The 20,163-nt window shown below is 35.9% G+C and overlaps 2 protein-coding genes across 2 annotated transcripts in view; one reads left to right on the forward strand and one right to left on the reverse strand.

Moving 5' to 3' along the window:
• LOC148192669 (uncharacterized) overlaps nt 1-9,954 on the forward strand; it is a 29,312-nt gene extending 19,358 nt beyond the window's left edge. The window contains exons 6-13 of the mRNA XM_088099257.1: nt 2,586-3,047; nt 3,538-3,605; nt 7,185-7,219; nt 7,310-7,441; nt 9,244-9,372; nt 9,474-9,577; nt 9,653-9,743; nt 9,839-9,954. Of these exons, the coding sequence (XP_087955383.1) occupies nt 2,586-3,047; nt 3,538-3,605; nt 7,185-7,219; nt 7,310-7,441; nt 9,244-9,372; nt 9,474-9,577; nt 9,653-9,743; nt 9,839-9,940 (1,123 nt within the window). The 3' untranslated portion in view covers nt 9,941-9,954. The remainder of the gene's footprint in view (nt 1-2,585; nt 3,048-3,537; nt 3,606-7,184; nt 7,220-7,309; nt 7,442-9,243; nt 9,373-9,473; nt 9,578-9,652; nt 9,744-9,838) is intronic.
• A 1,319-nt stretch (nt 9,955-11,273) lies between these two features.
• LOC148192670 (uncharacterized) lies at nt 11,274-18,914 on the reverse strand. Its single transcript, XM_088099258.1, has 10 exons — nt 18,903-18,914; nt 18,184-18,810; nt 17,965-18,099; nt 17,545-17,871; nt 17,266-17,460; nt 12,066-12,321; nt 11,840-11,976; nt 11,665-11,766; nt 11,511-11,576; nt 11,274-11,420 (listed from the first exon to the last, which is right to left on the reverse strand). Exons 1-10 carry the CDS (start codon nt 18,912-18,914, stop codon nt 11,274-11,276), a joined length of 2,004 nt encoding a protein of 667 aa, XP_087955384.1.
• Nucleotides 18,915-20,163: the final 1,249 nt, after the last annotated feature.

A 20,163-nucleotide genomic window follows, 5' to 3' on the forward strand; every position in this document is an offset into this window, starting at 1 on the left:
ATTTTAACTCTTTAGGTAGTGAAGCAAGAGTTTTGGTCAGAGTTTCCAGCTGTTGAGTTAGAATCTTATTCTGTGCTAGCAGAGCATCATGGGTTTGTAATTGAAGAACCCCTTTCTGTTGCATAGGGGCGCCTCTTTCATTGTGAAGCTCATTATCACTTGTAGCCATATTTTCAATAATTTCAGTTGCTTCCTCTGGAGTCTTCCATTTGATATTGCCTCCAGCTGAAGCATTCAGTATCATCTTGGTTTGTGAACCAAGCCCTCCAAGGAAAGTTAGGACTACTTCTTCTTCTCTGAAACCATGCATAGGAGTTTTACGTAACAATCCTTTGTATCTGTCCCATGCATGTCCAAGTGATTCTTCCATGCCCTGCTTGAATGAAGATATCTCTTGCTTGCCCTTAGTCACCTTAGATTGTGGGAAGTATTTGTTTAAAAACTTTGTAACCACTGCTTCCCACTCCGTGAAACTTTCTTCTGGAAAAGAGTTCAACCAAAGCTTAGCATTGCCTCCCAATGAGAAAGGAAACAAGCTAAGTTTGATAGCTTCGTCTGGCACCCCATTGATCTTGACCGTGTTGCAGATCTCATTAAATGTTGTAAGGTGCTCATATGGGCTTTCATGTGATAACCCAGTAAATTGATTACTCTTTACCAGTTGAATTAATGCTGGTTTGACCTCCATGTTGGCTGCATTGACTCTAGGTCGAGCTATGCTGTTAAAGTGTTGAGGTCCAGCAAGATTAGTATAATCTGCAAGAGTTCTTCTAGCATTATTGTTCTCCATACTCCTTGTGCTATTGAACTAGTACTGGTTTGACCTTCCTGCATACACAAGAAAACAAAACCCTAGAAAAGATTTGTTAGCGCAAAAAGATATAGGAGAAGATAGAGATTCAAAAGATAAAAAGATTTAGAAGATAGAAGATTTAGAAGATAGAATCAAATATAATAAAACCTAATCTAAAAAATAAAATCTAATCTAAAAAGATAAAAATCTAACCTAACCTAAAAGATAAAAATAAAATCTAATAAAATCTAACCTAAAAATAAAAAACAGAAAACAGAAAAACAGAAAACAGAAAAATAAAATAAAAATTCGAAAATAAAATAAAATCTAATCTAAAAAGATAAAAATAAAATCTAACCTAAAAGATAAAAATCAAATCTAAAAAAAATAAAAATAAAAACAGAAATTCAAAATTAAAGTCAAAGGTAATCAATAATCACACAAATTAACCAGTTAAACCACGAGTCCCCGGCAACGGCGCCAAAAACTTGATGGACAAATTTGTAAGCACCAAAATATGATGTCACAAACTTGTTTCACAATCGGCAAGTATGACCGAATCGTTCAAGTAATAAAACTTGGTAAGACCAAGTATCGTTCTTCCCAAAGGACTCACGGCCTAGTTTAGTTATGTGGTTTCTTGATTAACTAAGACTTACAAACGAAATATTTGAGTTTAAAATGCAAGACAGAAAATAAATATGTATGCATGAATTTTGATCAATGGCAAAGACAAAAGATAAACACTTTCAATGGAATATATGAATGAATATGTTGTTGGGGGTCAATTTCATCTCATCCACTCTCATATATTTTAGGAATTCAACATTCAAATCATCATTGTTAATGCCACTCACTAATGTACCATTCTAGATGGCTTCTCCCTAATCAAATAGTTCATACAATTCCTAGCATTCCTAATGATTAGTTCATTACCGCAGGAGCTTAAGGCAACCAACATAATATTGTCAGTAAAATATTGGGAGAAATTCCCCGGATCTAGATTTCCCCGTACGTGTCCGTATCAACAAAACCAATAATCATGCATTAGAATGAGTTAAACAATGCAAGCATTGAGCAAAGAGGAAAAACCCTAACTAATGATGAAAAGAAAGCATATGTCTTAATTCAAAGATGTATTCAACAAATCCATATATGAGAGCTTCAAGAGATTACATTGATTCCCCAACAAACATACAAGGTTTAGTTCACCATATTCATGGTGAACCTATATGAATAACAATGAAAGTATGAAAGAATAAACCCAATAAAGGTGAAGAGGTAGCCTGAGCATCCAAGATCCTCCTTCAAAGGGGTGAAAGAGAGAGTGTTTGCCTCGTTTCTGCCAAAGATACCTAACTATAGGACGTGCAAGCCCTTATATACTAATCTAGAGTTACAAAAGATTACAAAAGCCCAAGCCCAAAAAGTGCCGCTCAGCGCCATTTACCGCTCAGCGGTGGTTACGCGTCTTCTTTCTTCCCCTCAGCGGCCATTTGCCCCTCAGCGGTTCCAACGCCACCTCTTGAGTGCCGCTCAGCGGTAGTTTGCCGCTGAGCGGTGCCTTCGACTTCTCCTTTTTGCACTCTTTCTTGTCTTTTCTAATGTCCTCTCTCTTATTCTTCACTTCTTTCACCAAATTCACCTCAAAACCTGCACAAAAACACTCAAATCAAGCATAAACCTGTCCAGCTCTCTTATTTCTGAAAATATAAACAAAATGCATGATTTCAAGCTAGTTTCTAAGTCTAAAGGTTGCTTTTAGTATCACTTTTAAGCATGAAAATAACAGTTTTTCAACTGTTATCACTAGACCTGAGCTCATTCAACAAACGACTGAAAAGGTGAAGTTAATCCAAGAAAGGTTGAGGACGTCACAAAGCAAGCAGAAGTCTTATACAGACAAGAGGAGAAGGCCGTTGGAGTTCAAAGCTGGAGATCACGTATTCCTTAGGCTGAATCCAACCACTGGAGTAGGCAGAGCTATTCGACCTAAGAAGTTATCGCCCAAGTTCGTGGGGCCTTATCAAATCCTAAGGAAGATCGAACCAGTAGCGTACGAGCTATCCTTACCTCCACAACTATCCAACCTTCATCTGGTATTCCATGTCTCCCAACTCCGGAAGTACGTATCAGATCCCTCGCACATACTGGAGCTAGAGGACGTTCGTATTCGTCAAGACCAAACGTTGGAAATGAAGCCAGTTCGTATTGAAGACGTCCGCACCAAGTTGTACAAGGGAAAAGACGTTCGGTTAGTGAAAGTGGTGTGGGATAAGAAGACGGGCGACTCTACCTGGGAAGTGGAGGATGCTATGAAGGACATGTACCCTCACCTATTTCCAGGTAAGTTTTAATTTTCGAGGACGAAAATTTTTGTAGTTAGGGAGAATGTCAGAACCTGTTTAAAATACATCCACGTCAGCTGTCTACTCTCATAAATGCACCCACGTCACTTGCTCAGAGGCATTAAAAACCCACTCCACGTTCCATGCATGCACGTCACTTGTCAAAATAGAAGCTTCTGAAGTTAGTAGTGGGGGTGCAGGTGTCGACAGGGGAGACGTTCGTCCGTTTGAAAGTGGGATTGAACAAAACTGATTTTTTTGAAAAACCCTTCCACTCTCCTGCACGCCTCTTCTTCTTCCTAACTTCAGACCTCCATTTTTCTCCTCCTTCTCTCTAGAAATCTCTTCCTTCTCTCTACCGAAATTCACCCTTTTCCTTCTCCGTTCATCACTCAGATCCCATAGAAGAACTCCCGACCCCTTAAACTTCAGTTTGGACCGAACAGTTTCAGAGTTTGAAGCCGGTAAGTACTCAACTCAAGTCGTTCGTTTTCTGGTTTCATGCAAAGCGTAGTTCTGGTGTTGCATGCAGTGGTACCATCTAAGTTCTTCTTTATTCTTATGGTTAGACTAAATCGTTGAGGGTAGAAAGCTGTAGTTGGGCGAAGCAAAAACCATACACTTAGAACGTTCAGCCCTGATCCAGGTAAGGGAAGCTTATTAAATTTAATTCCTATGTTGCATTGTACTGTATGCACGTTCTGTGTGTTGTATGAAGCATGAATTTGTGATATTTGATTTTTGGTATATGAATATGATCATGAATTGATGTATGAAAATGATGAAATGCACTATGGTATGAGTAAACTGAAATATGAAATGTATGATGAGATGAATATTTGAAAGTATATGCTGAGAAATGTGTTTAATGTAAACGAAACTTTGATTATGAAATTCTTATAATAATGAACGTTCGTCATTGAATGGTCTTTTACCGTTCGGTATTATTAGTAAATTTTTTATTTAAAAGAGAATTCTTTCATTCGGAAAGGATTCCAGTTGAGGACGAACGCCCTCTTGTATTAGAGCTACGTTTGAGCGATCGGCCGAACGTAGATATCCTGAGTATTTTGTGAGAAGTGAGAAGCTTATAAATAAACCTTTGGACTTTTAGTCATTTTGAATTCTAATTTCACTATCGTATAGTACCCTTACTACTTTTATTTATTATGAACTCAAATCAGCAAAGGGTCTCGACCCAAAGCGTACCTCTTAAGTGGCGCTCGGTCTTATACCGAACGCTCGTTCTTTCCCTTAATTACCAAACGGGTAGAAATAGCGTTCGTCCAAAAGTTCAGTAACGTTCGTTCAAAACTTCAATAAATACATATTACCGTGTTCGGTCATTGACTGGCGGTTGTTCTCTTTAATTAAATCGTACTCGGTATAATTATCTGAACACCTTGTGGTGTCTCTATCCATTTGGATTCAACCTAGAGATATTGTACTTAAATTATTCTGAGTATCATTCGAATTGTTCTAGAATCAGTTCATTTAACTGAGTCAAGTGGTCATAACGTTCGTCATCTGAAAAGTGTTCGTTTCTTTCTGCTCAGAAACGAGGATTCCTCTGTCTCGTGTTAACGTTCGTCCTCATTTTGAAGAGGGCTGAACGCTCGTCATTTTATGAAAGTGGAACGAAAGATGGAATTGAGATTAATGTGGAAAATTAAAATTAATGAACAGTATATGAGGTGAAATGATGGTGGTGAAATTTTAACGAGCGTTCCAGGGAGGAACGACTCTTGGATGAGTATGAGAATTGTAAAGTATGAATGTGGTAAGCTTAGCTGGCGGTTCATCCTGATGTTCCGTGAGTGCTCGTCCTCATGTAGAGGGGAGTATGTCATGTGTGGGAACGGCAGGAGGTCCTAGTCATAGACTGTACTTAGGACGGAACGGACTAACCTCGGGTGGCAGTTGATGAGAGCAGTTACTACACCACCTGGGTGCACGAACGTCGTAGCTACACAGAATTCATACAGTCCGGACAGTCAGTCTAGTATTAGGAATTGATTGAGTTAATGAATGGATTGAAGTATATGTTGTGAATTATTTGATCTGGTTGATATGTTATGAAATGTATGTTTTACTTGAACTAAATTCAATAAGCTTACCCTTTCGTTTTCATTGTGTTGTCTTGTATCTGTACGTTCGTCTTGTCCTTGCAATGATCATCCGTGTGGATGTGAGCAGATGGAGATGCATTATTGGAAGAAAAGCTTGAGGAAAGAATCCTGGCTGAAGAGAATCTAGTGGAGGTAGAAGTGAAGGCCGAACAGTAGGACGTTCGGTTATATGTTAGTTTAGTTAAGTTAGCGGGCTGTTTTAGAACGAGCGCCCTTTTTCTTTCTGCCAAATTTTGGAACGTTCGGTATTTTCCATTTTGTAAACCGTTCGTTCGTGTTGTTTATAGAACGCTCCTAAAATTGTATATAGTTATGTAAGGTCGTTCGGCCAAGAGCGTACGTTATTTCTTTACTGTAAGACTGATTTGATATATTAATATATGTGAATATTCTATTATATAGTTGATGACTGTATATTTTGGGATGTTACAACATCCATTTTCAATTACTTCCCAATTTATTTAAAAGAATATCAATAAATTTATCTTTAAAATTTATTCCTCCAAAGTAAAACCACTTTAAAGCGTTTGGAAACCAAACAATTAAAGAAGGTGATTTGTGAGTTGAGTAGTAATAGGGTGACACGCCTACATGTCACTTACACTCATTTGACAGGGTCCAGGTCAGCTTTTTTAAAAAAAAATTGCAAAGTGATGGAGGGTAAAAGTGGAAAGACACCTACTGGGGGTTTGTTTCTTGTTTAGGTTAAGAATCGAAATCCCCATTTCAGTTTCTTTCAAAACTCGATTTCCACCACTGTTGTATGGTTCCCATTTTCATGTTTGAGGCAGTTTAGTGGTTTGTTGTGAACGTTATTCAGGCGCTTAAGGAAGAAGAAACTCATACTTTATATTCTTCAAACGGCACAAAGGGGAGAAATTAGAAAGGCTTATGCTTGGTGTATCGATTTGTGTCGCGTGTGTCGTCTTCGGGTTTGAGGTACAGGTTTTGGATTTTATTTTTTCTGTCTTAGGCTGTGTAGTTTTTGTCGCAATGTCATTTTTTGCTATATCGGTTTATTGATGTGGGGTTGTGAGGGACCAATCTCTTATTTTTGGGTTGATGGGAGGTGGGGTTGGTTTGTTGGTGATGTGTTCTATGTTGGAGGTGGGGTTGCTTTGCTGGTAACGTGTTTTAGTAGTACTCTTTGAGACTTTTTTGTAGGAGCTTTATGTGTGGTGCGACAGGAAGCACACTAGTAAAAAGGTTGAGACTTTTGTGTTTGATTTTGACCCTAAGGAAGAAGGGTGTAGGCGTAATACGGGGTCCATTTGGTTCAAAATTGGGGAGGTGGTTTTTAAGAGTTTTGAGTTTGATTTTGTCGCTATGTCATTGACTGAGGTGGGTTTTTAAGACCCTTTAGCATGCATTAGTTGAGTAATGAGCTGCAGTAAGTGGTTATGTTGTTAATCCTATGTGGTTATTTGTAAATCTGGTTTTGTACTGCCGTAGAAGTTTTTTATATTCAATGAGACAATAAGAGCCTTAGAAACAATGAGACCCTTCACAACCTGCTAAGCCAGTGAGCTTCCAGGACAACCTCTTCTTCCACTCCCAAACGGAATGAGATGAAATTATTCTCCCTGCAGTAGCTGGTTATCTTGTTAGTCGGATGTGGTTATTTGTAAATCGGGTTTTGTACATCTGTAGCAGTTTTTATATACAATATCAATGTTCACATTTTAAAGTGCAATAAGTGGTGATATGGTTAGTTATGCATGCATTAGTTAGATACATTGTATTTTTTGGTACAGTAAGTGGTCAATGTTGAAATTTTAATATCACAATTCCACTTTATGCATGCATTAGTTAGACACATTGTATTTAACCAATTTATTAATTTGAACATGTGACTGTCAAGTAAGATACATAGTATTATACAATGAATTTTATTTTGTTTTGTTAAATTTGCAGGATATAGTGATATGGACAAAGAAGTTAGTGAAATGGTAAGTATGGTGTAATTTTATTAATTTACTATTAAATATGCACATTGTTGTATTGAATTAAGTAACATATGGTTTGATTTATACTTGCAGGCCTCGCTTAGAGTTAGGCATCGAGTCCAGACACAACATATAGTTCAAGTGAACAGTTGCCTATCATCCTTTCAAAAGGAACGTTTAAAGTCAACACCTTTCAGGTGGTTGGTGGATATGGTTGATGATATGGTTATTTCTAGCCCTATTCTTATAGAGTTAATCAGTAGGTGAGACGTGGTTCATAAGGCGTTTAGGATTAGGGAGAATTTAGTGCCTTTTAGAGTTGATGAAGTTTGTTTTTTTTAGGTTTACCTAATGTTGGTGAGAGTGTTAATTTAGAGAATGATGTCGGTGGCATTATCAATGACTTGTTTAAGGATGAGGACATCACAATTTTAAGTATAATGGAAAAGATGAAGCATAAGACATTTAAATCCAAAAGAAGTGTTGACATGTTTTGTAGGTTGTATGATGTTGTACATGGTTTGATAGTAAGTAGTTTGAATCGGGCATGCAATAAATACAATAGCAGATCTTACCACAAAGTTATACACATGGCTGGGTGTGCAACAGTTTTGCAGGTATGTTTATACATTCATTTATTTAACTGTTACAAAATAAATGATGATATTTTTTTGAAAGAGATATAACTATTGTGATGAACTTTACAGTTGTGGGTTGTTGAACACATCAGTTTGTATCATCTTGATGGACGGTGTATTTATCCCTGATTTCTTCATTGGGTTGTTATTAAAGATAAAAGGAAAAGAATCAAATTAACTTTTCAACAAACAGAGGTAATTCCATAATTTTTTATATAATCCTTACATTTTTTGTGTTATTTGCTTAATATGATTTATTAGCGTTGTTAAAATTTCTATTTTGTTTTGAAGATATTGTGGGAATGCAACTTGTCTGAAGAGCAATTAGAAAATGATGAAAAAAAGGAATCACAAACTTATGGTAGGAAAAGTAATCCTGAGTCAAATGATGAGCACGTAGAGTTTGCTAGACTTGTGGAAGACCAGAGAGTATTGAGGAGAAGAGTTGACAAGCATGCAGAACGGCTTGATGAGTTACAAATGAAAATAAGACGTCTTGAAGAACAAGTACACAATGAAATGCCATCTTTTAATGATGGTATGGAGGGACCATCCACAGCTGACAAAATGAATGATTTAGCTATTGTCAATTTTGTGGATGTGGGAATGGAGGGACCTTCCAGACAGGACAACATTGATTTTAGAAGTGTTTACACCACCTGCACTTCATCACTTTGTAATGATGCTGATGTGTAAGTTATACATAACACAATGGAACCAAAAATTCATTAAATTATGTATAAATGTTTTTATAATTGAAATTTATGATGAATTTGTTTTGTATATAGAGCGCTTGTGGAGGTGTCTAACAACATCTTAACTAGAGGAGACTTGCAATGCTTTCGACCTCGTGCAAAAATTGATAACATCGTAAGTTCAAATACCCGAAAGTTGTTGTGTACAAGTACTATGTGAGGAGTATATAGAACGGTTAAGATTCAAAATTTCTACATTATTTTATTATAATGAAATATAAATGTGAAAAGGATATTTAATTATTGGTTATGAACTTTTGGTGTAGGTTATGCTGTTTGCGACTGCGATGATTGTGTTCAATCAATTGCATAAATCAGGAATGATTACTCGATGTTGTTTCAATCCATTTTTTGCGGTACATTAATTATTCATTGATGTTTGACCTTGGTGAAGTACGTATGTGTGAACTAATGTTACTAATGCAATTTTTGTAGACAACTATCATTGAAAGAATGAAGATTCCTAAAAAAAAGAGAGAATTATTGGAAGCAATAGATTACCATAATTTCTTCCAACCTCAGAGTTGTTCATTAAATCATTTGTTAATTTCTGAATTTGTAAGTACTTGAACCTATACCTTTATCATAACATGTGTTGTTCACTATATTGATGTTTGTGGTTGTGGTTCTTTAGTTGTTTGTGCCTACTGTGAGTGATGACCATTGGTGGTGCTATTGTGTCAATTGCCAATCAAGGGAATTTTTCATTTTAGATTCTCTTGGCCATAAGAGGCGGACCAGATATGGTATTGACAAGGCAATGGTAAGAGAAGTTGTTTTGTAGACTTGTTCTTTTGATGGAAGTATTATTTTAGAGTAAAATGTGTACAATAATAATGAATGTGTTGAATACAAATTTCCAAGGTCGGTTGTTTGCAAGAGTTATTCAATATGATAGATAATGAAGCAAATTGTAAGGAGCGACAATTGAAGGTCATTAAAGAAGATTTGTCAATTCAACCAAATACGTTAGTGACCTTCTCCATAACCAATGTATTGGGTTGTCTCATATGTGATCCTTCTAATATTAGTTTAATGTGTAGGTATGATTGTGGTTTGTTGGTGATGAAATATATGGAGTTATGGGACAACCAACCTAAATTTGATGGGAAAAAAATGCCCGATTACACAACGGTTGGTCTTCTTTAAGTATATGTTTGTATTGTTTTATATGGTTTTTGAAAACAGGTTATTAATTATAATATTTCACAACTGTAATATCAATGCAGGAGCAATTACAACTTATTCGACAACAAACGGTTTGTGATTGGGTATTACATGAAGGAAATATGCATAGAAGTACAGTAATGAAGAATTGTGGAATGCTATAGCAAATGAAGAAGTCATGAAGTAGGACAACATGAAGAATTTGAAGACACTAAAGAAGGGATATAACTTGTAATGATGTTGGTGGAATATGATAGAATATGAAACAATTTTTGTTATCGTTTTTGAAGTTGTTTACTATGTATAATGAAGGATCACAAATTGCATTACTTATGTACTAGTACCACCAATGTCCAATGTAGTTCCAGGAGGTGTTAAATGACCAATGTCCATTTTGTGTACATAAGCTATTAACTAAATTAGCAGAACATGTAGTGTACAAAAGTTATTGAACAAATAACCATATAAAACTTAACACATAACCAGTTACTGTACGAAAAATATTTGACATTGAAATTGAAGTTCGACACTTGTATTGTTGTCCAGCTGACCGAGCGTTCGCTCTGTCCAGCTGACCGAGCGTTCGCTCTGTCCAGCTGACCGAGCGTTCGCTCTGTCCAGCTGACCGAGCGTTCGCTCTGTCCAGCTGACCGAGCGTTCGCTCTGTCCAGCTGACCGAGCTTCGCTCTGTCCAACTGACCGAGCGTTCGCTCTGTCCAGCTGACCGAGCGTTCGCTCTGTCCAGCTGACCGAGCGTTCTCTCGACTCAGCGTGTAGCGTTTGAGCACATCACCGTCCGCACTCCTCCATTCTCTGTGCAACACCAAGTTCAGCGTCATTTCTCCAATTCCATACTCTCTGACGTGCGCGCAGCTGGAAACAGATAAAAGGAACCGAGCGCTCCTTTATTGTGACCATGAACGAGCATTCTCTCCACGTCACCCAGCGTTCTCTCCACTCGGTCTTTTCTTGCAGCCGTGGTGGTGTGTGTCTTCACGTGAACATCACACGGTGTGCGCTTCCAACTACCATTCTCCCAACCGAGCCATCACTAGTGACTTCATAACCACTTATTGGACCATTACTTCTTTTGGACTCAGTACTGTACATAAGTTATTGAGCAAATAACCATATAAAACTTAACATATAACCAGTTACTGTACGAAAAATTTTTGACATTGAAATTGAATTTGAACACTTGTATTGTTGTACATAACCAATTCAATAAATAACCAAATAAAGTTGTCCATAAAGTTGAACACTTTTATTTTTCACCAAATGAACTTCATATAAAACTTATAACATAACGAACATTACATAAGCACTTAATGCAACAACAAATTGATCAACATAACGTAAGTAGTTCACAAATTTTACTAAATTACACATCCATGTAACCATGCACAATATTCGACAACAAACAACAACGATAAATCTGAAATACAAGGAAGGAAATTATGAAAGTTTTCAAGTTGTTGCATTTATATTGCTGTTATTTCATCCAGTGCCTTGAGGTTTGTCAAGAGGTGGAATCAATTTGGATAGAATGTCATCAACGGAGCGTGTTGGAGGCTTGTTGGTATCAATTGGTATTGATAGACGTACTAGGTCATCAGTTGGCCCCCCAATATCACTTCCAAAAACCTGCACAATCCGAGAGTATCATTTAAAGTCATAGAAAAGTTTACAGCATATATAACAGTACAATACAAAATTGTTCACAAAAATCTTTACCTTGACAATATTCCTCAGAGTTATGTTAAGATAGTATGTTTCACGTATTGGTGAAAAAATTGAAACCTGTACAAATATTATTGGTGGAATCCATATTTTGATGTGGGAATATAAGGTCAATAGCTAAGTATTTATGAAAATGAAATATACTTACATCTTGTAGGATTATCACACTTCCAACTTTTAAGTGTACACCTATTTCAGGATGATCAATGGCCTTGTGGTGAACACTTGCTTTTACAGTCCCTGTTGGATCCTGTTAAGAAAGAGGTTCATTTATCACAATAATATTTGAAGATGGTCGTCAAAGTAAATATACATCAACCTACCCGAATTGTTATTTTCATGTCACCCAATCCGTTATGTTCACAAGCTTTAACAATACATCGCAACAAAGATAACTTACAAGTTCCTCTCAATGAATCAAGGGTTGAGATATGCTCAACCTCATGTTTAATCAACAATCCTGCAAATGAAATTACTATTTCGATAATCTTCCTAAAATAGAAAATTACAAAAAGTCTATCAACATCAACTCCCAATTAGGGTATTTACCGTGGATGTCAATGAATTTTTCAGCCCATAACCAAGCATTGGAAGTGAAGTCATGATCAAAACTAGCTTTAGCTATGTCACTCAAAAATTCTTGTGTTGGAATGTTTTCATTCACTTGTCGGTTAAGCATAGCTGCCTCAATGACACCAGCAGGGCCCGGGATGACAGCGTCATTAGAATTGCAACAGCGAATAAAACTATCAAGATCACTTTCATCAATATCAAGTTCTTCCCATGGCTCCATTGCTCTCGGTTGCTGTTGACACAAATAAAATTGAACAAAAAAATCAAGTTCACCAAACTAAAACGATGTATTCCCTAAATCCTATGACGTGTGCATGAGAAAAACACAAAATTTAAGAGGATGTATGCAGCAAAAGTAACCCTAACAATGGGGGGAAATTTCAAAATCGGGGAGACAATAACGAAGGTCGATGTTGTTTTTCTAAAAATTGTAAAATGAAGAGGATGTGGCCATAACCAAATATAATCCATAACCAAAGAATTAGTTGGGGGTGACGGAAATGAAACCTTAAAATTGGGCATACCAAGAAGCGCAAATATTGTGCCTCCGTTCCAGCGAAATGTTTCGTATTCCTACCCAACCACAGGTTTTAATAAGAGAATTCTGCAATTACATAAATGCCCTTATGAAACATTAAATGTGATTGCTTGTGGTAGAAGTCATGCAATCACTGTCTATTTAATGCCTCTGCCAAAACTTAATGACCCACACACTTTTCTCGTTTTATGATTGAAATAAAAGGTAGAGACAATGTTGTTTCCAACACAATGAAGTTCAAACCCAACCATAAACCCTAATATTGGTTGGAGAGGAGATGACCGAATGGGGAGAGCTCAGACTCATTTATTGAAGTGCATTAATCTCAACAACCATTGCAGTTTTATTGAATAGGTAAGTTATTACAACTTTCCATTCAAAGTAAGAAACATTTATAGTTGGCTAGAAGGTTGTTCACTGCCTTTATTGTTGGGAAATGATATTTGTCATCTTCTTTGTGTTTGTGATATTGTTCTTAGTGTCATCTTTGAATTTATACCCCCTTTGAATGCATAGACATGGTACAATGGTGTGTAATGTTCGGTGTGACAGAAATCATTGCATAGTGTACATTTTAAAAGATTTAACGTTACAGTAAATGGTTGTTTCCTCATTGGTACGTGGTTATTTGTTAAACTGGTTATGGACATATAGAAAAGTACTAACTTAAATTAATGAAGGACGATATTAATTAGTCCAATAATGAACAATAAAAGGTTTACTGAATTAATGTGCTTAAACAAAGTCCATGGACATTATACATGCATATTTGGATGATAATCACATTGATGATCAACATTTAATGTGCAGTAAACGGTTATTTTGTCATTTCTATCTGGTTATTTCCTCTACTGGTTATGTACATGTACAAGATTGATGAACCCCAATAGTAAGGATGACATTCATTAGTCCACTTTTTAGTAATATTTATTGTATTCCAATAATGTAGAAATAAGATGTACATGGAGGACATTTAAATACATTTTTGGATGAAGTTGACATTGATGACCAACATTTATTGCTGCAGTAAGTGGTTATTTGTTCATTGGTATGTGAATATTTATTTAAATGGTTATGGACATATAAAAAATTCATTTTCTTCAATATGAAGAACCATACTAATTAGTGCAGTGAGTAGTAATCATTTTTTTATTAATTAAATGTAGGAAAATCAGGTACATGGATCATACAAATACATCTTTGGATGATATTCAAATTGATGAACAACACGAAAAAGCACAAGAAGAATTAAATGAAAACAATGTTCAACCTCTCTCAATCGCTCCAACAATTGGAATGGTTTTTGAAACTGTAAATGAAGTGAAGTTATTTTATAGACAATATGCAATATCAAAGGGTTTTGGAATTCGTACAAGGAGTTCAAGGAAGAACAACAAGAACGAATTATGTTACTTCATGATGGTGTGCTCTAGGGCTGGGAAATATGTCTCCGCCATTCAAAATCAAATGATTGGACGTCCAACATGTGCTAATGACTGTTCAGCTCGAATGATTGTATCAAAAAGAGATGATAAATGGTACATTTCAGGATTTGATGATGTACATACTCATGATCTTAGTCCAACAAAGTCCAGATTGTTCCGAGGCAATAAAAGAATGAATCTCAACGTCAAAAGAACTCTAGACTTGAATGCCGAAGCAGGAGTTAGGATTAACAAGAGTTTTCGGTCCTTGGTTTGTGCAACTGGAGGTTATGAGAACATGGAGTTTGTCGAACACGATGTTAGAAATTATGTGGCCAAACAAAGAAGAGCCTTATCAAAAGATGGTGATGCTAATGTGGATGACGACAACCGCATACTTAATGTGTTTTGGGCTGATGCACGAAGTAGGGCAGCTTGTGAGTATTTTGGTGATGTCATTTCTTTTGACATAACATACTTAACGAATAAGTACGACATGCCATTTGCTCCTTTCGTTGGTGTTAACCATCATGGGCAATCTATATTGTTAGGTTGTGGTTTGTTATGTTCAGAGGACACAAATTCATTTGTTTGGCTATTTAATTCATGGCTTTGGTGCATGTCCAATAGACCACCTGAAGGAATTGTTACGGATCAGTGCAAAGCAATGAAGAAAGCCATTTCTTTAGTGTTTCCTAACACTCGTCATAGGTGGTGCTTATGGCATATAATGAAAAAAATACCTGAGAAGTTACAGAGTTATGCAGCTTACAAAGATATCAAGCGCCAACTTAAGGAAGTTGTGTACAATTCTGATTCAGTTGATAATTTTGTTTATGGATGGGAGAGGATGATAACAACCTTTTCACTTCACAAGAATGAATGGCTTTCTTCACTTTACGAAGAACGTCAAAGGTGGGTTCCTTGTTACTTGAGAAACAGTTTTTGGGCTGGCATGTCAACAACTCAAAGAAGCGAGAGCATGAATGCATTCTTTGATGGATATATTAACTCACGCACTACTCTTCAAGAATTTGTTAAACAATATGACAATGCACTACAACACAAGACAAAGAAAGAGACCCAAGCTGACTTCACATCATTAAACACAACTCTTCCATGCAATTCACAATCACTCATAGAGCGGCAATTCCAAAAGCATTACACACATGCTAAGTTTACAGAAATACAGTCAGAATTTAGAGGTAAAATTAATTGTTTCGTTGATGGCGTTGTGGTACAAGATAATTCGTCACTGTACAAGGTCATGGAGGACATCATTCATAATGAAATAAGGGAAGAGAGGGCATTCATGGTTACATTTCAGCGAGACACAATGGATGTTAATTGTAGTTGTTTGCTTTTTGAGTTTAGGGGCATTATATGTAGACATTGTGTATGTGTTTTGGCCCAAGAGCGAGTGATACAGGTTCCTGCTAAGTACATACTCACAAGATGGTGTAAAAGTGTCTGCAGAAAGCACACGTATATTAGAGCAACATACAACAACAAGGAAAAGGACCCACATATTGAACGGTATGATAACTTAATGAAGACTTTTGGAAATATTGCTGAGATTGCTTGTGACTCAGTACACATGACACAATTATTGGTTGACAACCTTAGTTCATTTGTAAACAAGCATGACCTACAAATTTCATCTTCACCATACGTCGACAACAATAGCCACATATAAGAAGAACACATGTATGATAGTAACATAGGCCATGATGTAGACACCACTACAAACACTGCTCAAATCCAAAGCCCCAAAAGTGTGAAGCGAAAGGGTCGACCTAAGACAAGAAGGTTGAAGTCAACAATTGAGACAATCAAAAGAAAGAAACTATCAACAAAAGGCACTAATCAAACCAATGCTATTGGTGTAAGTAATTATGTTATTAATTTTTACTGTGTTTAGTTGCAATAATCATTTCGTTATGTACAAATTTCCAAACTAATGCAAGTTAAACTAACTTCATATCGACTACTCATAAAGGAAACAATGACGGACGTACCATATACAACATTGAGAAACAACAGTGATGTCACAGTCAACACACATTACACAACATCCAACTCAATTGGACCGGTAAGATTCAATTCTGATTTTATAATTTATTAGTAAGTCCTGCATATATTTAGATGGCATTTTATACTCTTGTTCTGTCATGCAGGTATCAGGTGTGCAATCCACTGGGTTCATGTCACTGCTGACATCATTACACAATGACATGCAAAACACACAGTCGTCCACAACTAATATTGACAATGTATTTTGAAATACAATATTCACATTTAGGATTCAATTCCTGACATGTATGTTGTTACATTTTTTTGGTGATGTCATTTGAAATATGTGGTGAACAACATATTTACAATCATTGCACACAAATGTTCTATTTATACTTTGCTAGTGATATCGATTTCAAGTATTCTATTTTGTACAAAATGTCTGAGACAACTAACCAGAAAATTGTACGTCAATAACCACTTACTGAACCAAATAATCAAACCAGTTAAAATGATCAAATAACTATTCTGCCAAATACCACTCCATTTGACCATATCACGCGATGCACATTAACTACTTAATCAAACCTTAATATCAAACGCATTGAAATGAGGTTGATCAATTTATTGTTGAACGAAATATGTGTGAGGACCAACCACAAGTTTTCAATCAAATAACCACTAACTGCTGCAAAAAGGCTGACCATTTAAAATGACCAAATTATTATTCTGCATAATACCATTCCTGGGACCAAAATATTGGGAACCACATTAACTTCTTAGTCAACTATTGCTATCAAAGCACTTGAAATCAGTGATATCATTTTATTCTTGTACACAATATCTGTTACAACCAACCACAACTTTTCAAACAAATAACCACTTACTGCAGCAAAAAATCTACTAATCTACAGTATTGACTACAAAACTGTTTGAGTTATTGCTTATCTCTAATGAAGCACATGGTTAATTCAATTGCCCTTATCAACAAAAACAACATAAAAAGTTACGTATTCCCAAATCAAATTCAATCAACCAGGAAAAATAACATCTCAATAACAATTACAAATGCTTCATATATTCAACCTCTATTCATCAAAAAATACAACAGTTAACATAATTCAAAATAACATTTCAGTTTGGTAACAATATTTATCATTTCAACCTAATATTGTAACATAAACAAGTTCATAAACTATACAATGCGCCTATGATTTTTCCTATCTAATCTTGTCCAAGGGGTTTTCAGAAGAACACTTCTAACACGCTTCCTAGGTTGAGCTTTTAAACGCGTGTACATGTCAGATTTTTCAGTATCCATCTCTGCATGACCTAAAACATCACCATCATTTTCAATGAAACTTTTTCCAACAGCAGGTGTAACATCAAAAACATTCTCAGAATTGGACTTCTCCACACGATCACCTTCAATCTCTGACTCTTTCTTTGAATTTGACTTCCCAATAGATGATACTACTACCTCATAATGTTCCTGTGAACTACTGGTCCCAAATTCATGAACTAACATGTCACACTTTTTATTCGAATTTGAATTCGTAACATCATCAACCTGTTGCCGCTTTTGTGCAACAAACATTGCCAGGTTGTCAACCATTTTCTCCAGCTTGCCAATGGATGCCTCTTGGTCAACAATGATAGCAACCAAAGCTTCATTTTCTGCCACAATATCAGCCATAGATCGCCTTTGCAAGTTCTCCTTCAATCCAGCATTATGATGACCATCTAAGCCTTCTTTGACTATTTCAGTACACATCTCTTCATTGCTTACATATACCTCGGTAATCACCTATACAAAACAAAATAACCACAAAAACCATATTAAAATCAATACAAATTACAAAACATCCAATTCGTATAACACATATTAATTTAATCTCACTTCATTACACAGAAAGGCTTTCTCAATTTCTGCTTCACCAACTTTAACATGTATCCAATGAAGGATTCTAGGTAAACAACTATTTGTTTTAGCCAACTTCTTCTGACCAAATAAAACATGTTTCATTGCCCAGATCTGTTACATACAAACTTCAATTTCAAAAAAGTAACAATTGTAAGTTATAACACAATAACTTTTGTAACTAACATCAAAATATACCTGTAATGCAAATACACAACCAACCACATGACAGTGTGATCTGTTTTGTCTCTTTCCCACACATAATGCAGCATCACACAAACTAGAAACCAAATACTCATAAATAACACGCCCCCAGTTATATTTTCCAATACAAGATAAATCATCTAATAATTCAAATAAACCTAAGTGAACTTTTCCACCTGTATTTGGGAAGAAAAACTCACTCAACCCTAACAATAAATATAATCTACAAACATCACTTACTTCATCCCCTTTTATATGCTTTTGAATTTCTTCATAAACATTATGAACACTTACATCAATTGTGTCAAACAATCTCCTAGTATGACAATCAACTTCGTCTTTAAACAACTTAAACATCTCTCCATTAACCCTAACCCCTAAATCTAAACAAAGGTCTAACTTGGTGAATGGAATAAAGACAGACCTAACTTCAAACCCGCCCCTCCTCTCTGACCATCTACTACACAATTCTAAAAGTAGTGTCCTACTCATTTTGGCATCCACATCAATGGACAATAGCCATGCAAAAGGAGTTGTTTGTATCAATGTCTTTTGCACATCTGTTAATAATGTGTTCACATGTGCCAAGTATTTTGTCCTGCATGAATGTCGTACATAAACCTATACATCAAAGTATACAATTGAATAAGTCAGACAAAGCATTTCACCAAATTAATTTTAAAAACATAATAAATCATCATGTGTATTCAAACCTGTTTCTCCATAATGACTCTTCCAACTATCTCTATGGTTTGTACTGAATGTCCATAAAATAAACAAGTTAGACTTCAAGCCATAAAAGCTAGAAAATTAAAAATCTTGTCTGTCATTCATCAAATATCGTTTCAACCAACCAATTTATTAACGTAATTATATCAAACATTCTACAAAAAGACAAGATAAAAAATAAAATAGTGGTAATAATGATTGTGTGGATAGTACGAAAGCATTAAATACTCTCTGGAAGGGAATACATACATTTGTCATAGGGTAATACATGCAATCTTCAAGTTCACCAACATTTGTCAAATCTAACTCCTGCATCAATTGTCATAGGGTAATACATGCAAAACAATTCATTTCGTAAGAGCTGATTCCACAAGGACACTAGAAACAGAAAAAATGAAGAAAGAAACTTTTGGTGTTAATCAAGCACTTAGCTCTATGAAAGAATAATCTATATTTAAATTCATAAATTAGATGAAACTATTCTCTACATAAAATCCAAGGAGTTAAAAATAACAGTGGGCAAAACACCATATACAGACCACAAACAACATAATCACGCAATATATCTAGGGGCAAAGAGGGCACAATGCACAATGCTAATACAACTGACTAAGAAAGGGCAACCTAGTAGTGATACAAATAAAATATATGTGATGGATTCCAAAGCAAATTTATCACTGAGTAAAAAACATTGGATGCTAGTAAATAACATATACAATACATAAATTAAAAATAAAATGGTGCCAGAAGCAAATCTATGAAAAATTCAGGACACCTTAAACTGATGTTCAACTCTCATGACAATATTTCCCTTGTTCTAAAGCATAAAAAATTTCATCAAACAGAAAAGAATGAAGGAACATAGAGGGAGCAGGCAAAGCAAGCCCAAAAACACAAAGGAGAGTAAATAATCCTACAGGTTTGCCCAATCGAGAATTTTATCTCTCACGACATTTCCCCCTTTAGTCTAGGGTTTCCGAAAATAAACCAAAAATAAAAGGAAAGATAGACAAATTATGAGAAAAGAAGAAAGGAAGAAGAAACTCATACTTTATATTCTTCAAACGGTACAAAGGGGAGAAATTAGAAAGGGGACAAACCTTCCGCGCTCCACACCGATCACGTCCGGTACGAACTTTGCCTTCGACTTCACCTTCGCTTGTACAAACTTTTCCGATCACGTCCAGCCTCCGGTGACAGCAATGGAGTACTCCTTTTTTTTTCTCTCTCGTTATCTCTCGTTCT

The sequence above is a fragment of the Vigna umbellata genome, chromosome 9 (assembly GCF_029865625.1).
Source record: "Vigna umbellata cultivar VRB3 chromosome 9, Vumbellata_1.0, whole genome shotgun sequence".
NCBI classification, from domain to species: Eukaryota; Viridiplantae; Streptophyta; class Magnoliopsida; order Fabales; family Fabaceae; genus Vigna; species Vigna umbellata.